Source organism: Pelodiscus sinensis, chromosome 27 (genome assembly GCF_049634645.1).
Source record: "Pelodiscus sinensis isolate JC-2024 chromosome 27, ASM4963464v1, whole genome shotgun sequence".
NCBI classification, from domain to species: domain Eukaryota; kingdom Metazoa; phylum Chordata; order Testudines; family Trionychidae; genus Pelodiscus; species Pelodiscus sinensis.
Window position 1 is genome coordinate 16,519,638 of NC_134737.1, and position 18,650 is coordinate 16,538,287.

Sequence of the window (18,650 nt, forward strand, 5' to 3'; positions counted from 1 at the left end):
CAAGGATGGGGCAGGGGTTTGAAGTGCAACGGGTGTTTGGGGTGCAGGTTGTTCCAGGGCTATACCAGGGAGAGAGGACTCCCCCACAGCTCTCTCTTCCTACATCAGCACCAGAACTTGGGGGATGGGATGGAGAGAAGGCATCTTTTCCTGCCACAGCAAGTCTGGGGCTACGAGATAGGTGCCTCTCCTCTGGCTGGGCTGGGGGAGGGGTGCCTCTCCAATGGCCTCAGCCAGTCGAACACTGGGAAAGAGGCATCTCTTCCTGCCACAGCTCTGAGTGCCTGTGCAACACTTAAAAGGCACCTGTGTGGCCACGCAGCTTAAAGGAAAATTAGGTAGTGGGTCCATATGGAGCTTGGGAGGAACATTGTGAAACTTGTGCTGGTTCACTTGACAGTGGAAGGGAATGGTACAATTGTTGGGAAATACCTCATGGCTGGTTCTTGCTTAGCACTGTCAGTGCCAAGAGACAGAGAATCAGGTACCCATAACACATCTAGGTCACAGCTTGGATGGAATTGCTCCAGTACCAAGAATCCAAGCACTGGAGGTGGTACTGGCCAACACATGGACTTCGCCCGTTCCAGTCTCTCCAGTGTTAGATATGCCAATTGCTGGTGGTACTGATGTCGACTCTCATACTGGGAGTAGCTTAGAACATTTGCCCTGATCTCTCAATAACGAAGATTTAGTGCCTGTGCCCAAAGTGTCTGGTACTACTAACAGTAGTACCAGATATAGACCTCAGTGTTCATGGTGCCAGGGATCCCAAGCAAGATGGTTATTGCTTTCAATTATCCCTGGACTCACTGAAGAGACCTCCTGCTCTATTCTTCAATTTATCAGAGGAGTCTCCAGACTGTTTCTCTGACCATAGTCTTTCAAAGTTCAAGGTTGAGAGCAAAATTAAGGCCCACTAGTGGACTGGAGTCAGATAGCTGTGTCCGGAGAGATTACTTTCTGACAGAGCTCTCTGACCTTGCAGAATCTTAGTCAGTGCTGTTTGCAGAGGAAACGTGCATCAAAGCAGCAGATGCACTCAGAGTACTTTTCCGTAAGTGGGGTCGCCTCATTGCAAGTGCGACACTTCTGGAAGCTTAGAGAGCTAGGCATACCCTTGTCCAGAGGGCTCCCCCACTTGGGGTCAACACGAGAAAAATCAATGTTTTTCCATTTTCATTCTCTCTTAGGCAGTGGCCAAATAAACAGAAGAAAGCTAAAAAGTTTCCAAAGAAGCTACAATTTAAGAAATGAAAAAGAATTAATGATCCACTAAAGGTCAGCTAAAGTCTGTAACCAATGGTGGTTGAGAAGAAAACAACAGTTAGCTCACGTGCAAGCACAAATTTCAAGGCACAGCATAAAGAATCCCTGTATTTGCAGACCCAACAGACAAAGATACCAAAGGTATCAGAGCAGCAGTGCAGGGATGTAGGCACACCTATCATACAGCACTCATAGGGAAACTACACAAAGATTAAACAACTTTCTTCTCAGGAAAATAAAAAACACTTTAAGTCCAATGGATTACCCAAAACAGAAAGGAGAGTACTATTTTATATAACATCTTACTTAATGATGTCTCAAATTGGAACAGGTGGCCTTTAGAAACTAAAAAGTGCAGGGTATTTGATAGATCACAAGCATGGAAATAACAGACCCCAAAAATAGATCATCTTCTTAGGAAACCAAAGGAATTGCTATAATTCGGAAATCCAAAAGAAAACAAGTGCCTTTTCCAAATTTTCCCCTCAATAATTTGAAATAAGTGCAACACATACCTTGTTTGCCTTTTGCCATTAAGAAGTTGCTGTGCAACTGACGCACATTTGTCTGCATCTTGAGTAACTAATCGGAGGTGTCGCAGTAGATCGTTATCTGGAAATTTTTTCATTTCTGATTCTTCTATCAAAGCCTTAAAACTGATGAGGCCTTTTACAAGAGAAAGTGTTCTTTAATTAGTTTTTTATGATTGATTTTATGTAGTAAAGAATATTGCAATGCAATAATTACATGGAACGATTTCTAATAAAAAGCCCATGAAGTTGGTACAGAATTTTTTAAAAATTGCTCTCAGACATACAACATTCCCTACCTGCCAAACGGATATAATACAACCTCTGACAAGCTAGCTTCTCTTTGAGGACTCAGTTGTGACATGGGAGTCATGGAAAAATTTATAAATATACAAATATGTCTCTATGATTCATGAACAAGCTTCAAAGACAAAGTTGTTGAGTTTCAGATGTTAGAGGGACACAAAATATACTGGAAATCTGACAATATTTTGCATCTGCAGCAAATAGACAATAAGGAAAATACGTACTTCTTTTATTGTTAATTTTTGCCTCCAAAGCTTCGTTTACTTTAGAAGCCCATTCATTATAGGATTCTGCACGAAACTTCAATGCATTCATCATTGGATAGAGATCATCTAGTTTATATCGATACCTGGAAGGGGGACAGAATTCAAAACCCTTTAGAGTAAGGCACGAATAAACATCAAAATAAGATTGTCTAGTATCCGTGAGCTATTATTGCTTTATCTATCAAAAAACTATGAGCAGTTATGTCTCACCTTAGAGACTAATAAATTTATTAGGTCATGAGCTTATGTGGGTAAAATCTACTTCATCAGATGAGTTGGAGTGGAAATTACAGAATCCAGGATTTATATAACAACAAAATAAGTTACCAGTCAATTTTAAAACCAGTGTTAATGGAGCTAATTAAGTCAGGCTGGATGTGTCTCATTCATAGCACGTGATGAGGAAATGCGAATATCAAAGGCAGGAAATTGCCTTTGTAGTGCATTAACTAGTTAAGATCATTATTCAAGCCTAAGTTGATCATTTTGAACTTGTAAATGAACTCTAGTTCAGATGTCTCCCTCTATAATCGGGCGATAAAATTCTTTTGTAGAAGGCTGGTTACTTTTAAATCCATCATTGAATGTTCAGGGAGGTTAAAATGTTCCCCTACAGGTTTGTGTGTGTTACAAACCCAATGTCTGATTTGTGTCCATTTATTCTTTGGCCCAGAGACTGTCCAGTCTGGCCAATATACATGGCAGAGGGGCATTGCTGGCACTTGATGGCATATCACATTAGTGGATGTGCAGGTGGATGAGCCTCTGATGTTGTGGCTTATGTGATTAGGTCCTCTGATGGTGTCACTTGTATGCATATGTGGACAGAGTTGGCAACGGGGTTTGTTGCAGGGGTAATTTCCTGGGAAAATGTATCTATGGTGTGGTGTGTGTCTGTTAGTAAGTATTTGCTTCAGGTAGGCGAGACCTCGTCTGTGAGAGCGAGGGATTGTTTTCCAGGACAGGTAGCAGACTGTCAATGATGGGGTTTAAGATGAGGCTCTAGGTGATAACAGTGGTGTTCTGTTATTTTCCTTGTTGGGCATGTCTTGAAATATGTGACTTCTGGCCCCACAATATGCCAACATTTTTATGGATGACCTAGAACGTTTCCTCAGTGCCCATTCCATGGCTTCTTCTACTTACACTACACTGATAAGATCTTCATCATATTGACCCATGGAAATGGGGACTTCACCATTTCTACTCCACTATCAATCTCAATCTAGACCAGTACACACAAGAGATCCACTTCCTGGACACGTCAGTATAAATAAATGATGATAACAAACACCCCCCTATATCAGAAACCTACTCATTGCTGTTCTTACCTACATGCCTCTAGCTTCGATCCAGGACACATTACACGACCCAGTGTCCACAGCCAAGCCCTACGATACAAACGGATTTCCTCCAAACCCACCCAGAAATAAAACATCCATAAGTTCTTTATCAAACATTCTTAAAACTTAAATATCCACCTGGAGAAATAAGAAAACAGATTGACAGACCAGATGAGTACCGAGAAATCACCTACTGCAAGACAGGCCCAACAAGGATAACAACAGAAAAACTCCCTGGACATTAGACGATGAATTTAAAAATAGCCTCTCTCCTACAAAAGGTCTTAACTGGTTAATGCACTACAAAGGCAATTTCTCTCATGCTATGAATGAAACACAGCCAGACTTAGCTTCATTAACATTGGTCCTACAATTGACAGGTATCTGCTTTTGCTCTTATATATACCCTGGATTCTGTAATTTCCACTCCACTCATCTGAATAAGTGGGTTTTACCCACAAAAGCCCATGACGTAATACATTTGCTAGTCTCTAAGATGGCACAGGACTGCTCGTCAATTTTATAGTTACATAAAATAGATCTAACATAGATCCGTCTAAGACTTTTTAATCTATCGAAGTTGCACTTACTGTTATTCATGATATTGTTCAGTGCCCACAAGCACCTGACAAGTCTAGACAAGATTCCTACTCTGACGCTCTCAATCCAAATGAACATATACCAATTAGAAGAAAACAAGACAGCTGAGAGAAGCAAAGGGTGAGGAAGGACAACTCAGGAAACCAATCTGATTACTCAGTTACTCGGCAAAGACTAGAATTACTATAGCAAGATGAAATTTTTAGTATAAATAAAAAATGAGTACACTAATTTCTTTTAGCTGTTACATGCAGTTTAGCTGTAAACATGTACTTGTAGCCTTGTCGGTCCTAGGATATTAAAGAGACAAGATGGGTGAGGTTATATTTTTAATGGACCAATTTCAGTTGGTGGGAGAGACAAGCTTTCCAGACAGAGCTCTTCCTCAGGTCTGGAAAAGGTAGCACAAGTATCACAGATAAATGCAAGTTAGAACAGATTATTTAGCATAAAGAGTTAGCACATGTGTATGAAACCACTTACTACACTCTCAAATGAACTCACACTGGAAAATCATAAAAGAGAAATGCACCTGACACATACAGAATGGGAAGTGACTGTCTAGGAAGGACTAGGGCTGTTAAATATCAGTTAAGTGAATAGTCAAGTAACCTCATGAATTCTTATCAGTCAACTATTCTATAGTCCCTGGGGGTGGGGCCAGCAGCAGCACGGCGTGCCCGACAGGAGTTAGTTCACGAGGGGAGCCAGTTTAAAAACCCGCTCCTCTTACAGACCAGCTGCTTGTTTCCCTGTGCTGCTGCCTCTGATAAAGAGGCAGCAGTGCACAGTGGCAGCAGCCCCAGACTGCGTGGGGGTGGGGTCTGAGCTCCCAGACCTGGCATGAACCAGAACTGAGCTAGGCTGCCTGCCCGCCTGCCTAGTTCCTAAGACACTTTAAATGCAGTCACAGCGGGTGTAGGTTCCACACCCAGCGTGAACCAGAACTGAGCCGGGTTGCTGGCCAGCCTGATGATAAATTTACTGGTTGTGGGAGAGGGAGGGAAATGCGTGTAGTCTATAGCATTAACCTATAAGCCTTTGTTTATCGGTTAATCAGTCGACTATATTATTACATCCCTAGTAAGGAGTACTGAAGAAAGGGATCTAGGGATCATAGTGGATCACAAGCTAAATAAGAGTGAATTGTGACACTGTTGCAAAAAAAGTAAACATGATTCTGGGATACATTAACAGGAATGCTGCGAGCAAGACACAAGTAGTCATTCTTTCGCTCTGCTCTGCACTTATTTGAAAAAGAAAAGTGAACAGCATTACACTCTCTCCCCAAAAGGACTCTTGGGGCACTATGGACATGAGCTTGAATATGGCAGGGGAGGGGGGCAGGAAGGAATAAATGGCATCATTAGCAAAGCAGAAAACTGACCTGGTCCACAGCAGATTATGCAAAAAAATAAACTGAAAAAAAGCACATTCTAGTCCCCATACACCCCCCAATAATACTTTTTTCTAGCCAAAACATACCCCAATGTATATTTATAGGTCGGACAGGAGCAGAGATCTTCTACATGATAGAGGCATACCAGTAAGCCAGGTTTACATGAGCAATAGACAGCTGACATGAAGCATGTGGTTTTACACTTTATGCACTGGCGCTCATCATCTGGCAACATTTCAAAAGAGATCTTCTTGGAATCAGTCACTCCCTACAACAGAATCCACTCAAGTTATTTCACAGTATAACAGAGAACAGATTAGTTCAGAAGTTGAAAAAAGACATGAGTTTGCATTAAGATATTGGACATAGTAAAATAAACACATTTTGGTTAATGAGGACTTTTCTACAAATTTTAAAAAGACATTAGTAGGTTTTTTAAGGGCCAGAGTCTAATAGCCAATTCATATCATGTAGTTCTTCCCTCAAATAATCCCACTGAAATCAAAATGTTAGGACAAAACACCATGGGTAAACTTCAAATCATGACTTTCAGTTACTCCAGTTAGAATAATTTCACTCTCTAAAACTCACCAGTTTAAGCACAGCTTCTCGTAAAGCCTTTTCATCATCAAGCATGAGAGCCATGTCTTTCTGGACAGTAGAAGCTACCACAACATCAAGGACATCTGCTTTGGAAGCCATTTTACATATCATCTCATCATGAGAAAACACACAGTACCGGTTTAACAGGCGATAATGTTCCACACACTGGCGACCCAAAGGAAGCTGTAGGGAGAAGAAGTGGAGGGTGAGGAGTGACAGCAAGATTTAAAAAACAAAAGTTCTGAAATCCTTAGAGGCATAAGTGTGGAGCACAGACCGTCTGTGCTGTTAACTAATTACTATCTATCCAACCACATGAAAGCCAACAACAGCACATTCTAGGAACAACATGCATTCATTTTAATAAAAAAAATACATCGCATGTTAAAGAGTAAACAAAACCATGAGTGAGTTCCTGTAACTTAGGATACTGAATACTACATTTGGACTTTGAAATCTGTTACACTCAGGGCCCGATTAAGAAATTCATAGACTCATAGAATCATAGAATACTAGGACTGGACGGGACCTCAAGAGGTCATCGAGTCCAGTCCCCTGCCCTCATGGCAGGACCAAATACTGTCTAGACCATCCCTGATAGACATTTATCTAACCTACTCTTCAATATCTCCAGAGATGGAGATTCCACAACCTCCCTGGGCAATTTATTCCAGTGTTTGACCACCCTGACAGTTAGGAACTTTTTCCTAATGTCCAACCTAAACCTCCCTTGCTGCAGTTTAAGCTCATTGCTTCTTGTTCTATCTCCAGAGGCCAAGATGAACAAGTTTTCTCCCTCCTCCTTATGACACCCTTTTTAGATATCTGAAATCTGCTATCATGTCCCGGTAGTTCGAATTAGAGATCCTAATTTGAACTACCTACTCCGTGCCGCGTGTAGCCGCGGGCACGGACTTCAGACCAAGGGAGATTTAAAAATGGCAGCGCCCGGGAACATGCAAATGAATCCCGGGATATTTTAATCCCAGGCTTCATTTGCAACCCCGGTTGCCCTCATTTGCCTACCTAGCTCAAACTAACGAGCTAGTGTAGACATACCCTAAGATATGTACATCTAAAGTGTTTTCATTAACTACTTAGAAGTATTGCACAAAGCACCATTATCCACATGGCATTCTCCTGAGCCATTATGCACTAGAAAAATTCTTCTTTATGCCTCACATTCAGTTTATTCAAAGGAGAATGTGCATGCACAATACAATTACCACCACATTATTTAATAAGCATATACATTTACTAAAAATTCATGCATATCCTTAAAACATACCCAATCAACTGTACAGAAGTTCACAGCTTCAGCAAAATTGAAACCTTGGTTAAAGCCACTGTGATAGGCTCTTGGAAATGTAATCACAAATTCTCCAGCACACTGGTTGGTTCGGTAAACCTAATAAAAACAAGAGACAAACCAAGCTAATTTCTAACAATGGATGGGAACTCCACAGATGTAGAGGTTGACATTTTCAAAGCCACCAAGGGATGTAGGTGCTGACTAGGCCATTCAATTAACAACAAATCTCAAACAGTTACAATATGTTTTAAAGCTCCAGGGGATAGCTGAGATAGTCTGTAAAGGATAAACCTAAAAAACAAAAACTGGTGTGGTAGCACTATGCAGACTAACAAAACATGTAGATGGCATCATGAGCTTCCGGTCATCTGAAGAAGTGGGCTGTGCCCACAAAAGCTCATGATACCATATATAGGTTTTGTTAGTCTATAAAGTGCTACCAGACCAATTTTTGTTTTTAAGTTTAATATGTTTTAAGTTATTTCTAGAGCACTGTTCTGAAAGCACAGGTACTACCCTTGCACTTCAACAGACTGCAGGTGAACTCCCTGTAAAAACAGTTAGGTTGGAAAACACTGACAAAACAATTGGCAATACAATTTCTAGTGCAGAGTGTTACTCAACCTTATTGGCAAATGGACTTACCGCTCAGCCACTATATGTACCATAAGATGGCAGGTATTTCTCTAAAATTGTAAGAGCTCTTAAAAAAAATAAGACACAGCAGCTTTAGTTTTAAAAGAATAAACAAATGGTCCAGTTCTTAGTGGCTGATGGGTATTTTGTTTGGCTCTGAATATACACCTTTTTTTAAAGGTGGCAAACCCGAGAGTCATTTAGGGCTACATCAAGTTTTCTTTCATCTCTTAGTAAAGGGCAGTTTGAAGATGGGCTTCTACAGGAAGAGCAAGTAAGACTGAATTTACATAGCACAGAGGGAAGTATTGCTACACTGACTCAGTACAGCAAATGCTCTCTGCCATGTGTTCAGCCAGTCCTGGTGGGTAGCCTATGAACCCTATCCAATCAACTGGCTTGGAGAAGGGTACTGGGAGTCTCTCTCTCTCTGCTGGTCTACCCAACCATGGACTCAGCTGTAAGTGGGTTCAATGTGGCCAAAGAGCAGAGTTCGCCTAAAAAGCCTCTCCAACCAATGCAGTCCTAAGCACTAAGTCACAGTCTAGCCTTTAAATAGGAAATTTACAACTGTCAACTTAAGCGACCTCACTGATTGTCTTCAATCAGGCAAAGATAAACCCACATATTCCACACATTTCTGTGGACTCTGCATTTGACTTCAGATATCATTGCAATTTAGAGAATATTTAAAATGAGAGGCTTACGTCTAATTTCATGAGTGACATATGAAAGTCACTAGGCTTTAAGAGAAATTAGGTTTAAAAAATTATGCAACCTGCTGAAATATACACAGAGATGGAAATGTTTTAAAATGCGGAGCTGGGAAAAGGAAGAAAGTTGAAAGCTACCCATAATTTGTTTTTTTCTGAAACCATGAGCCCAAGCTAGAATCCCAACGGCTTAACACGTTTGAGTCTCTAAAAATCACTCTTTAGGTCAGGGGTTGGGGAACCTTTTACGGGTCAGAAGCCACTGACCCAAAGAAAAATCAGTCAGGGGCCACACAAAAAGGTGACAAGGAAAAAACCCTCACTGATGTGACCAACTGAGAAGCAAAAAAAAAAAAAAAAAAAAAAAACCACTCCCCACATTCCCCTTTCATACCAAAGCGAGGGGGGCCTGGGCTAGTAGATTTAGTGCCCCCCCCCCCCCACCAGGCTCTGGGGTGGGGCCAAAAATGAGGAGGGGTTCAGTGTGTGGGAGAGAACAATTAGGAAGTGTGTTTGGAGTGTGGGGTCTGGGCGGGAGGAAGGGAACAGGAGTGGGTTAAGATTGGTGGGTCAGAGAATGATAGGGAGCAGGAAGAGGGGTAGGAGAGTTGGGCAGGAGGAGTTGCAGGAGTGGGGTGGTGATGTGAGGTCTGTGCGATTGGGAGGGGGTGCAACTCCTTCAGGACACAGGACTGGGAATATCAGTGCTGGCTCCCTGATGCTGGGGGGCAGCCCTGGGCCTCAGGGGATGGATCTAGGCAAGCCAGGGGCTGGATCCAGCCCCTGAACCCGAGATTCCCCACCCCTGCTTTAGGTACCTTAATCTGCCTCATTCCCTCTATAATGCTACTAGGATCCAAGGTCAACTCCTTTCAAAGTCAGTTAAGTATATGGGAAGTTCACCCTTTCAAAGACAGAAAGGGAAGGAGGATTGTGAGTGGTAAACAATGGCCCAGAATTACAGGAAATTAGAGAGAGGAAGGATGTAGATGGGCACTGCCAAAGTAATCAGCATTGCTGGGAAGACCTACACAGTAGTCATGGTTCCTCACTTCCCCTGCTGGCAAGTTGTGTTCCAAACACTATGAAAAAGGAAATAAGCTTAGGAGACAGCCAAGAGCTCCAGTGACCAACTAAAGCAGGGGTGGGGAACCTTTTTATGGCCAGGGGCCCAAAGAAACCTTATTCAGGGGCCACACACCAGTGAGAAACAAACAGCAGCACCACCACCACACCCCACTGGCCCCTGCCTGCAGGAGAAACAAAACAAAAACAAGCAAAAAAGAAACAGACACACTCAGGGTGCCAGGACCCCCTTGTACTCCAGCCCTGTGGTGCCAGATCCAGCCCCCACCTTCCCTGGACCCGGCCCGTGACGAGGCTTTGCGCTTCTGTTCCCCCACAGCAGGGCAATCCAGCACTAGAGTTCCAGCCCCACAGGGGTTCACTGGAGAATGGAAATCCACTGAGACAGGTGTCGCCTGGGAAAGGCATGTGAAATAACCATCTTAAGTAATTGTAAAAAACAAGGACTACATTTGTCCATCCTTTCATAACAACACAATATACCAACTCATTTAATTGGTCTAATACGTTATTTGTATAGTGCACAATGCATACATAAACTACTGTGTTAACACAGATGGTTTAAACTGTCAACCTTGCAAAAGAAGCCAACAAAAAAGAAAGGAAATAAATGACAATGAACACAGGACTCCAAAGACATACGGGCACTCCGTGAGCCATCAGCGTATTTGGGTTCATAATGGTGACAAGCTGATGCAAAAGATCAGGTTGAGACACAAATAACTCAGGAGCTAGCTTCTTCATTACATCTTCCAGCTGCTCAGCTGCATATCCTGGAGCTCCATACCATGTTTTCGGTTCCCCCCTGCAAGTAAGTTTTTAAAAAGAGCTAAATATATACAAGGTTGTAAGTTCACATTTACAGGCTCTTGCTTCTTAACAACATAAGACATTTAATAAGCACAATTCAGGAGTACACTAAAAGTTCTCTAGATGGTGGGGCAATGTTCTCGGAGTGTGATTTCTACAGCTCACTAACATGCTGTGCATTAATTCATCCACACAGACCTTTAAGGCAGCATTGTTTTAAAACAACACTTTTCAAGTATATTAGGGAACTTGCGTCTACACGCACCAATTTCTACACACCTCGTTAATGCACGTTAGAAATCACACCCACAGAGAAAGCATTACCTCAACACATAGATAAGCCTTCAATTCAATGCCCTGCCCTAACTCTTAACATTATACAGGCTCTTCCTTCAGAATTAACTCTTAATTAGCTATATTTCAGAATGTGTAAATTAATATTCTGAAATTCCCTATAAAAATGTATGGTAGAATTCCACTTTTATTGACACTTGGCTCAACACAAATTTGCTCAGATCACTGCTAATGAAACAAATTCCATCTGGGGTCTGACAGCCTCTAGCTGAGGCATAATCACCATAGAAACAATCTATAACAAATAGAAAAGGAGAAAATAAATAGCAGGATATCAAGTCTCAGAGCGGTAGCCATGTAAAAACAACGAGCAGTCTTGTGGCGCCTTAGAGAAAACAAAAATATATATTGTATGAGCTAAAACCCTAAGCTAAAACCACGAAAGCTTATGATACTATATATATTTTTTGTTAGTCTCTACACAGCAGCATTATTATTCCAAAATAACAAAGAGCATGTCTACACAGCAAGCCATTATTTTGAAATAATGTTGAGCTGGAAGACTTCTTACTCCGACTACTGTAACCCTCATTTAACAAGGAAAAAGGAAAGTCGAAGAAAAAGTGTTCTTCCTTTGACTTCCTGCTGTGAAAATAGCACCTAAAGCCAAATTAAGCTATTTTGACTTCAGTTACGCAATTGACGTAGCTGAAGTTGTGTAGCTTAATTCGAGTTTTGCCCTGCTGTGTATATTTTTAATGTATATAAAATTACCATTAGGAAAAATCCAGTCCTGGAAGAATTTTCATAAAAAGCCCTATAGGAACAAAAGAAATCCTAGCAAGAATATAGGACCTATACTAGATAGCCATGATAAAATTGTTATTAATGATGCAGAACATGGTCAAGAGTTCAGTAAGTATTCATACTCTGAATTTGGGAAGAAGCAAGATGATGTACTCATATTACATGATGATGATGAATTATTTTCCAGTCCATTAGTAATGAAGACAGATGCTATATGCCATCTACTAGAGACAAACATTTTTAATGTTGGCAGGCCCAAATGACTTGCACCCAAAAATCCTAAGAGTTGATGATGAAAGCTCTGGCTCATTGATGTTAATTTTTAAGAAATTTTGCACAACAGGGGAAAATTCCAGGGAATTGAACTAGTACTCATTCCAATATTCAAAATGTGCAAGGAGGATAATCTGGGGTAACTATAGGCCCATTAGACTGACATCAGTCCTCAGCAAAGAAACTGATAAGTGGAAAATGTCAGTTAGCATGTTTTTCTGGAAAAAAGTGTTAATGAAACAATTAATTTGGGTTTATTGAAGATTACATGTTTGGTCAAGAAAGATACACAAGTTTGATTTTTATGTAGGTAAGACCCAAGGCCAGGTTTTCCTGAGCAAACTAATGTCAAGACAGAGAAGTCAAAGTGTGTTTACACTTGCTTAATCTGTTGACAGATTGTGTCCACATCTTTAACTTCCCCATCAACAACAGGAGCAATGCACTGTGAGTACATATCCCACAGTGCCTGGCAACACTGTCTGTCACTAGATGTCATCGGACCTCAGAAAAAAGTGTGGGGCATTTTGGGATCATACAAAATGTCCCATCACACACCGCTTTTTCAGGGGCTTCTGGTGTCCTCTCATGCCTTTTTTCCAACTGCCATTCTCTGCTGTGCAATCTGGCTTCTGCAGCGAGAAAGTATGGATGCCACACTTCTTTCATATGCTCTTGTTAACAGTCGTGAGGAGAACACGCATGGCAGTGGAGACCATCTGGAAAGTACTCACGGAGGAAGAAGACATTTGCAGATGATACAAAGCTGGGAGGGATTACAACTGCTTTGGAGGATAGGGTCATAATTCAAAATGATCTGGACAAACTTGAGAAATGGTCTGAGGTAAATAGGATGAAGTTTAATAAGGACAAATTCAAAGTGCTCCACTTAGGAAGGAACAATCAGTCTCACACATAGGGTGTGTCTAGACAACATGGCTCCATCGACGGAGCCATGTAGATGAGTTTACTAGATATAGCAAAATGAAGCAGCGATTTTAATAATCGCCACTTCATTCACATCAAAATGGCCGCCGTGCTGTGCCGATCAGCTGATTGTCGGCACAGCGCGGTAGTCTAGATGGGGATCAGCCGACCCCAGAACCCTTTGTCGTCAGATCCTTTATGCCTCATGAAACGAGGCTTACAGAATCTGACGACAAAGGGTTCTGGGGTTGGCTGATCCCCGTCTAGACTACGGCGCTGTGCCGATAATCAACCGATCGGCACAGCGCCGTAGTCTAGACGGGGATCAGCCAACCCCAGAACCCTTTGTCGTCAGATTCTGTAAGCCTCGTTTCATGAGGCATAAAGGATCTGACGACAAAGGGTTCTGGGGTCGGCTGATCCCCGTCTAGACTACCGCGCTGTGCCGACAATCAGCTGATCGGCACAGCACGGCGGCCATTTTGATGTGAATGAAGTGGCGATTATTAAAATCGCTGCTTCATTTTGCTATATCTAGTAAACTCATCTACATGGCTCCGTCGATGGAGCCATGTTGTCTAGACACACCCATACAGAATGGGAAGTGACTGTCTAGGAAGGAGTACAGCAGAAAGGGATCTAGGGGTCATAGTGGACCACAAGCTAAATATGAGTCAATGTGATGCTGTTGCAAAAAAAGCAAACATGATTCTGGGATGCATTAACAGAAGTCTTGTGAGCAAGACACGAGAAGTCATTCTTCCGCTCTACTCTGCACTGATTAGGACTCAGTTGGAGAATTGTGTCCAGTTCTGGGTACCAGATTTCAAGAAAGATGTGGAGAAATTGGAGAAGGTCCAGAGAAGAGCAACAAGAAAGATTAAAGGTCCAGAGAACATGACCTATGACGGAAGACTGAACAAATTCGGTTTGTTTAGTTTGGAAAGGAGAAGACAGAGGGGACATGATAGTGGTTTTTAGGTATCTAAAAGGGTCATATAAAAGGAGGAGGGAGAAATCCCCTTCACCTCTGAGGATAGGACAAGAAGCAATGGGCTTAAACTGCAGCAAGGGAGGTTTAGATTGGAGATTAGGAAAAACTTCCTAACTGTCAGGGTGCTTAAACACTGGCATAAGTTGCCTAGGGAGATTGTAGAATCTCCATCACTGGGGATATTTAAGAGCAGGTTAGATAGACATCTATCAGGGATGGTCTAGACAGTACTGCGTCCTGCCATGAAGGCAGGGAACTGGACTCAACCTCTTGAAGTCCTTTCCAGTTCTAGTGTTCTATGATTCTATGAAGACTCAGAGGAGCCTGACACTGTGCCTTATATGGACAACGGCAACCTGACATTGTATTTCACAGTCACCAAGTAGCTGTATAGGTGCTTCTGGACTATGGATCACATCATATGCAGGTATGGGATGAAGAACAATGCTTGCAGAACTTTAAGGTGCATAAAGCAACCTTCCTTGAGCTGTGTGTTGAGTTGGCTCCTTGACTCCCACGCAAGGACACCAGAATGACGGCTGCGCTTTTGGTCGACAAGAGTGTGGCAATTGCTATTTGGAAGCTGGTGACTCCCAAATGCAACTAGTCAGTTGCAAATCACTTTGGTGTGGGGACGTCTATCACTGATACTGTACACCTGCAAGTGTGCAGGGCAACAAATTGTATTCTGCTATGAAGGACACTGGAAGTGTGTATAACAGTGGCTGGCTTTGCAAGCATGGGATTTTTCCAACTTGGTGGAAGGGGAAATAGATGGCACACATTTTCCAATTTTAGCGCCCGCCCACTAAGTACATTAAGAGGAAGGCATAGTTCTCAATGGTGCTGCCAGCTCTTGTGGATCAACGTGGGCATTTCACTGATATCAAAGTAAACTGGTCTAGACAGGTACATGGCATCTTCAGGAACACTGGCCTATACAGAAACCTGCAATTGGGGACTTTTTTCTTCTCCAGACACAAGATTACCACAGGAGATGTTGAAATGCCCATTTTGATCCTGGGAGACCAGGCTTAATCCTTACAGCCCTGGCTTGTGCAACCAATACATGGACTACATGGACAGCTATAAGGAGCATTTTAACAACAGTCTGAGAAAACACTGCATGGTGGATGAATGCACTGTTGGGAAAAGATGAGATGGAGGTGTCTCAATGGCAGGATAGACCTAACTGAAACCAATATTCCCATGGTTATCACTGCTTATTGCATTTTGCATAATTTGTATGAAAATAAGAATTGTTTGCACTAGCCCATATACTCCTTCCAGAACAATGTACACATGATAGTCATGGAGATCTTGAGTCTCAGTATAAATAAGAATACCATCTAAGGAGAGCATCACAAATTGATTGAGGATATATCTGAAGAAGTCAGTCATAAAACACTGGAAGGCAGCTAGAATGTTATATAGATCAAGTATTCAAATTGATCACATGTAGTTCAAAATGCCATCTTTATTAATCTTCCCATTCGATGCTGACAAGACTGTATACTCTTCAAAGATCTAGCTCTGTGAAAATCTGTGACAAAAGGAGTCTTTCCAGGAGTTCCTTTATGAATGCAAGAGGGTATTGATTGCATATGGTGATCTTGTTTAGTGAGCAATAATCATCACAATGTTGAAGAGAGCAATCCTTTTTACTCACAAAGAAGATAACTGCCCCAACTAGGTAGGGGAAGTGCAGATTTTCCTCAAAATACACCAAGAGGAGCTGCAGCACAGGCTCAGATACATCATAAATGCATCCAAAAGGAAAAGACAGTTACTTGTTTCTGTAACAGGTGTACTTTGAAATGTGTTGCTCATGTCGATTCAACGTAACTGTGTATGCTCACCACATGCACCAGTTCTGGTAGTACCTGTAGGTCAACCACCGGAGGCACCCCCTGGAGTTGCACACATATGCTGCGCTATATAGGGTACCTCTAACTCCCTCCATCCTCTGTTCCTTCTTGCCGGACAACTCCAAACAGATGGAACGGAGAGCAAGATGTTGAATGGACATGAGCAAGACATCTCAAACAACACCAGTTACAGAAACAAGTAACTGTCTTTTCTTCTTAGAGTGACTGCTCATATCCATTCAACACAGGTGATTACAAGCCGTATATGTGAAGGTGAAAGTCCACTGGCATGCTGAATGCAACACAATTCTTCCAAAGCCTTGGGCTTATTGCAGCAGGGCATAGGGCATGACAAAGGTGTGCACTAACAACCATGTTGCAGCCTTACAAATCTTCAGAATAGGAACACTGGCAAGGAGGCTTGCGCTCTCACAGAACACACCCTGACTAGTCTCTGCTCAAAGCCTCAAAGAAATCTAGCCATTGTGTCATGGGAAAACAGTGACCAGCCCAGCATTGGCAGGTGGAAAGCCAAGATCACTGCCAAGAAGTCTGGACAGGAGTCTCAGTAGGGGAGAGGTCTCACTGCAGAGCTCACACCAAAAACCGAGTTCAACTGGCAATGTAAGTCTGCCTGGTCAACCCAGAAAAAGCTAGCTTTACCATGAGAGTTGCCACCCTGAGATCCACTGTTATATCACTGAGTATTCAATATTCTAGTCCCAACCAGGCCATGCCAGAGCAAGGGGCCTAAGTGACATCCCCACTATCACTGGCTTTGGCTGAATACTGACCACCACCTGTGATGTCAAATGTTGTCCCCTCCACCACACCATTTATGTTCTCCTCTTTCTCCATCCTACTTCTTTTCTCTCCTATTCCTCTCTTTTCCCTCCTTCTAATAAAGAGTCTGGCTTTGCCAGCCAAAACTGTTTATTTTGCAGCAGTGACAAAAACCTGTGACCAAAGAGGCAGTTGAAAGCTATACCCGAAACTACCCAATGCTGGTACTAACTTGCCAGTTATTGGAATGATTGATAAAAACTATGCTGAGCCTGTGTTTTTCCAGAAGCAAGGATGCAAATGAAAGTCAACACTAGACATAAAAGCTGCATTTTGTAACTTTGCTATTCTCTTCTTTCCTCTTTTGCATGACTTTGTCTTGCTTTGTCTTCCAGGAAATGGGACAGGACTTTACAGCAGCAGCATTTCTAGCCCATCTAACTTTTTTGCAGTTTCCCAAAAAGAATAGCTGTTACCACTGGTGATACCATTTAAATGGTCAAATGAGGGGGGTTTCCTAAGAAAAGGGAATGGGATTATGGTTAAAATAAAAGCCTTATTTAATACTTTATATCTGAAATACTTCTAACTTTTCCCCTTTTGTATTGTGAATAAAATGTCAAGAGAATGTTTAATTGTGTGTTTGCCATGGAAAATAAATAGGCTAGGTTAAAAAAACAAGAAGAGCTCTATGTAAACTCAAAAGCTCTCTCTCACCAACAGAAGCTAATCCCATAAAAGATATTACCTCACTATGCATGTCTGTCTAACCTTGTTAGCGTTATACCAACCTTAGACCAACCTAGTTATAACGCTACATACATTTCATATCAGGCAGTTTCAGGTCACACTGACACCTTTCTTTGGAACCTATATTCATCAATATTAACACAAGAAATCTCCACCCTCTTAGGTACGGTAGGTGAAATAGATGACATAGGTCAGATGTCTCTCACTGGGTTGATGAGTCCATTACTTAGAGGGGGAGTGATCTTGTCTTTGGGGTGTATATTTCCTCTTTCCAGAAGCAAGGTGCTTCTGAACAGCCCCTGAAACTGCAGAAATTTGTTCAGAAGACAAGCCACCACGAAAGCCTCTATTTTTATCCCACAAAGCAGCTTCAGTGATAATATCTCTGATAGGTATATCCCTTGATCAATGGAGATGAGACTTCAGGGTATGAGGAAAAGACTCATAATGAACTGTGCACAAGGATGAAGGACAAATTCTGGTGCTGGAATTGGGGCTGGGTCATGACATGTAGCAAAGGGATTATCCCCAAGTCTAAATTACTCTAAAATGGACTACACACAGCTATACACATCAATTATTTAAAATAAAAGCTAGAAAAATGTCTACAGGTGCACACAGGGCACAGAGTGGTTCTAATGTTCTCGATGGCAAAGCATAAGGAAGTGAGGTTAGCTGGATACTACATACCTTAATATGATTTCGGGCAGCAAGCACTAATGGCAGGGTGAGGAACTATTATGGAAAACGGAGATTCTCTGAAAAAGGACTTGATGATGATTAATGAAACTAAAATGAACTTATGAAAATCTGTGGCTAGGAAGGGCTGATATGTTTCTTGGACATATCAACAGAGGAATACTGAGTAGAGTTGGGGTATTACCTCTGCATGCAGAACTGTTAAGATCATTACTGGAAATCTATTTCCAGTTCAGTCCACATATTTTTAAAAACTGGAAAGGATTTAGGAAAGAGCCAGGCAAACCAGTTGAGGTGTAGAAAATGTGCCTTAGTAAGAGACTTAAGACATTCATCTATTTTGTGGTTAAGAATAATCAAACAAGTGAGACACTTGCAAAAA

The 18,650-nt window shown here is 41.9% G+C and overlaps 1 protein-coding gene across 7 annotated transcripts in view; it reads right to left on the minus strand.

Moving 5' to 3' along the window:
- The window catches only part of KDM5B (lysine demethylase 5B), a 145,550-nt gene that overhangs the window by 50,658 nt on the left and 76,242 nt on the right, over window positions 1-18,650 (minus strand). For all 7 annotated transcript variants that reach the window (XM_075909916.1, XM_075909915.1, XM_075909913.1 and 4 more), the window contains 6 exons: window positions 10,706-10,868; window positions 7,605-7,724; window positions 6,305-6,499; window positions 5,800-5,981; window positions 2,330-2,454; window positions 1,785-1,935 (listed from right to left, as the gene is read on the minus strand). In XM_075909916.1, coding sequence (XP_075766031.1) covers window positions 1,785-1,935; window positions 2,330-2,454; window positions 5,800-5,981; window positions 6,305-6,499; window positions 7,605-7,724; window positions 10,706-10,868 — 936 coding nt within the window. The remainder of the gene's footprint in view (window positions 1-1,784; window positions 1,936-2,329; window positions 2,455-5,799; window positions 5,982-6,304; window positions 6,500-7,604; window positions 7,725-10,705; window positions 10,869-18,650) is intronic.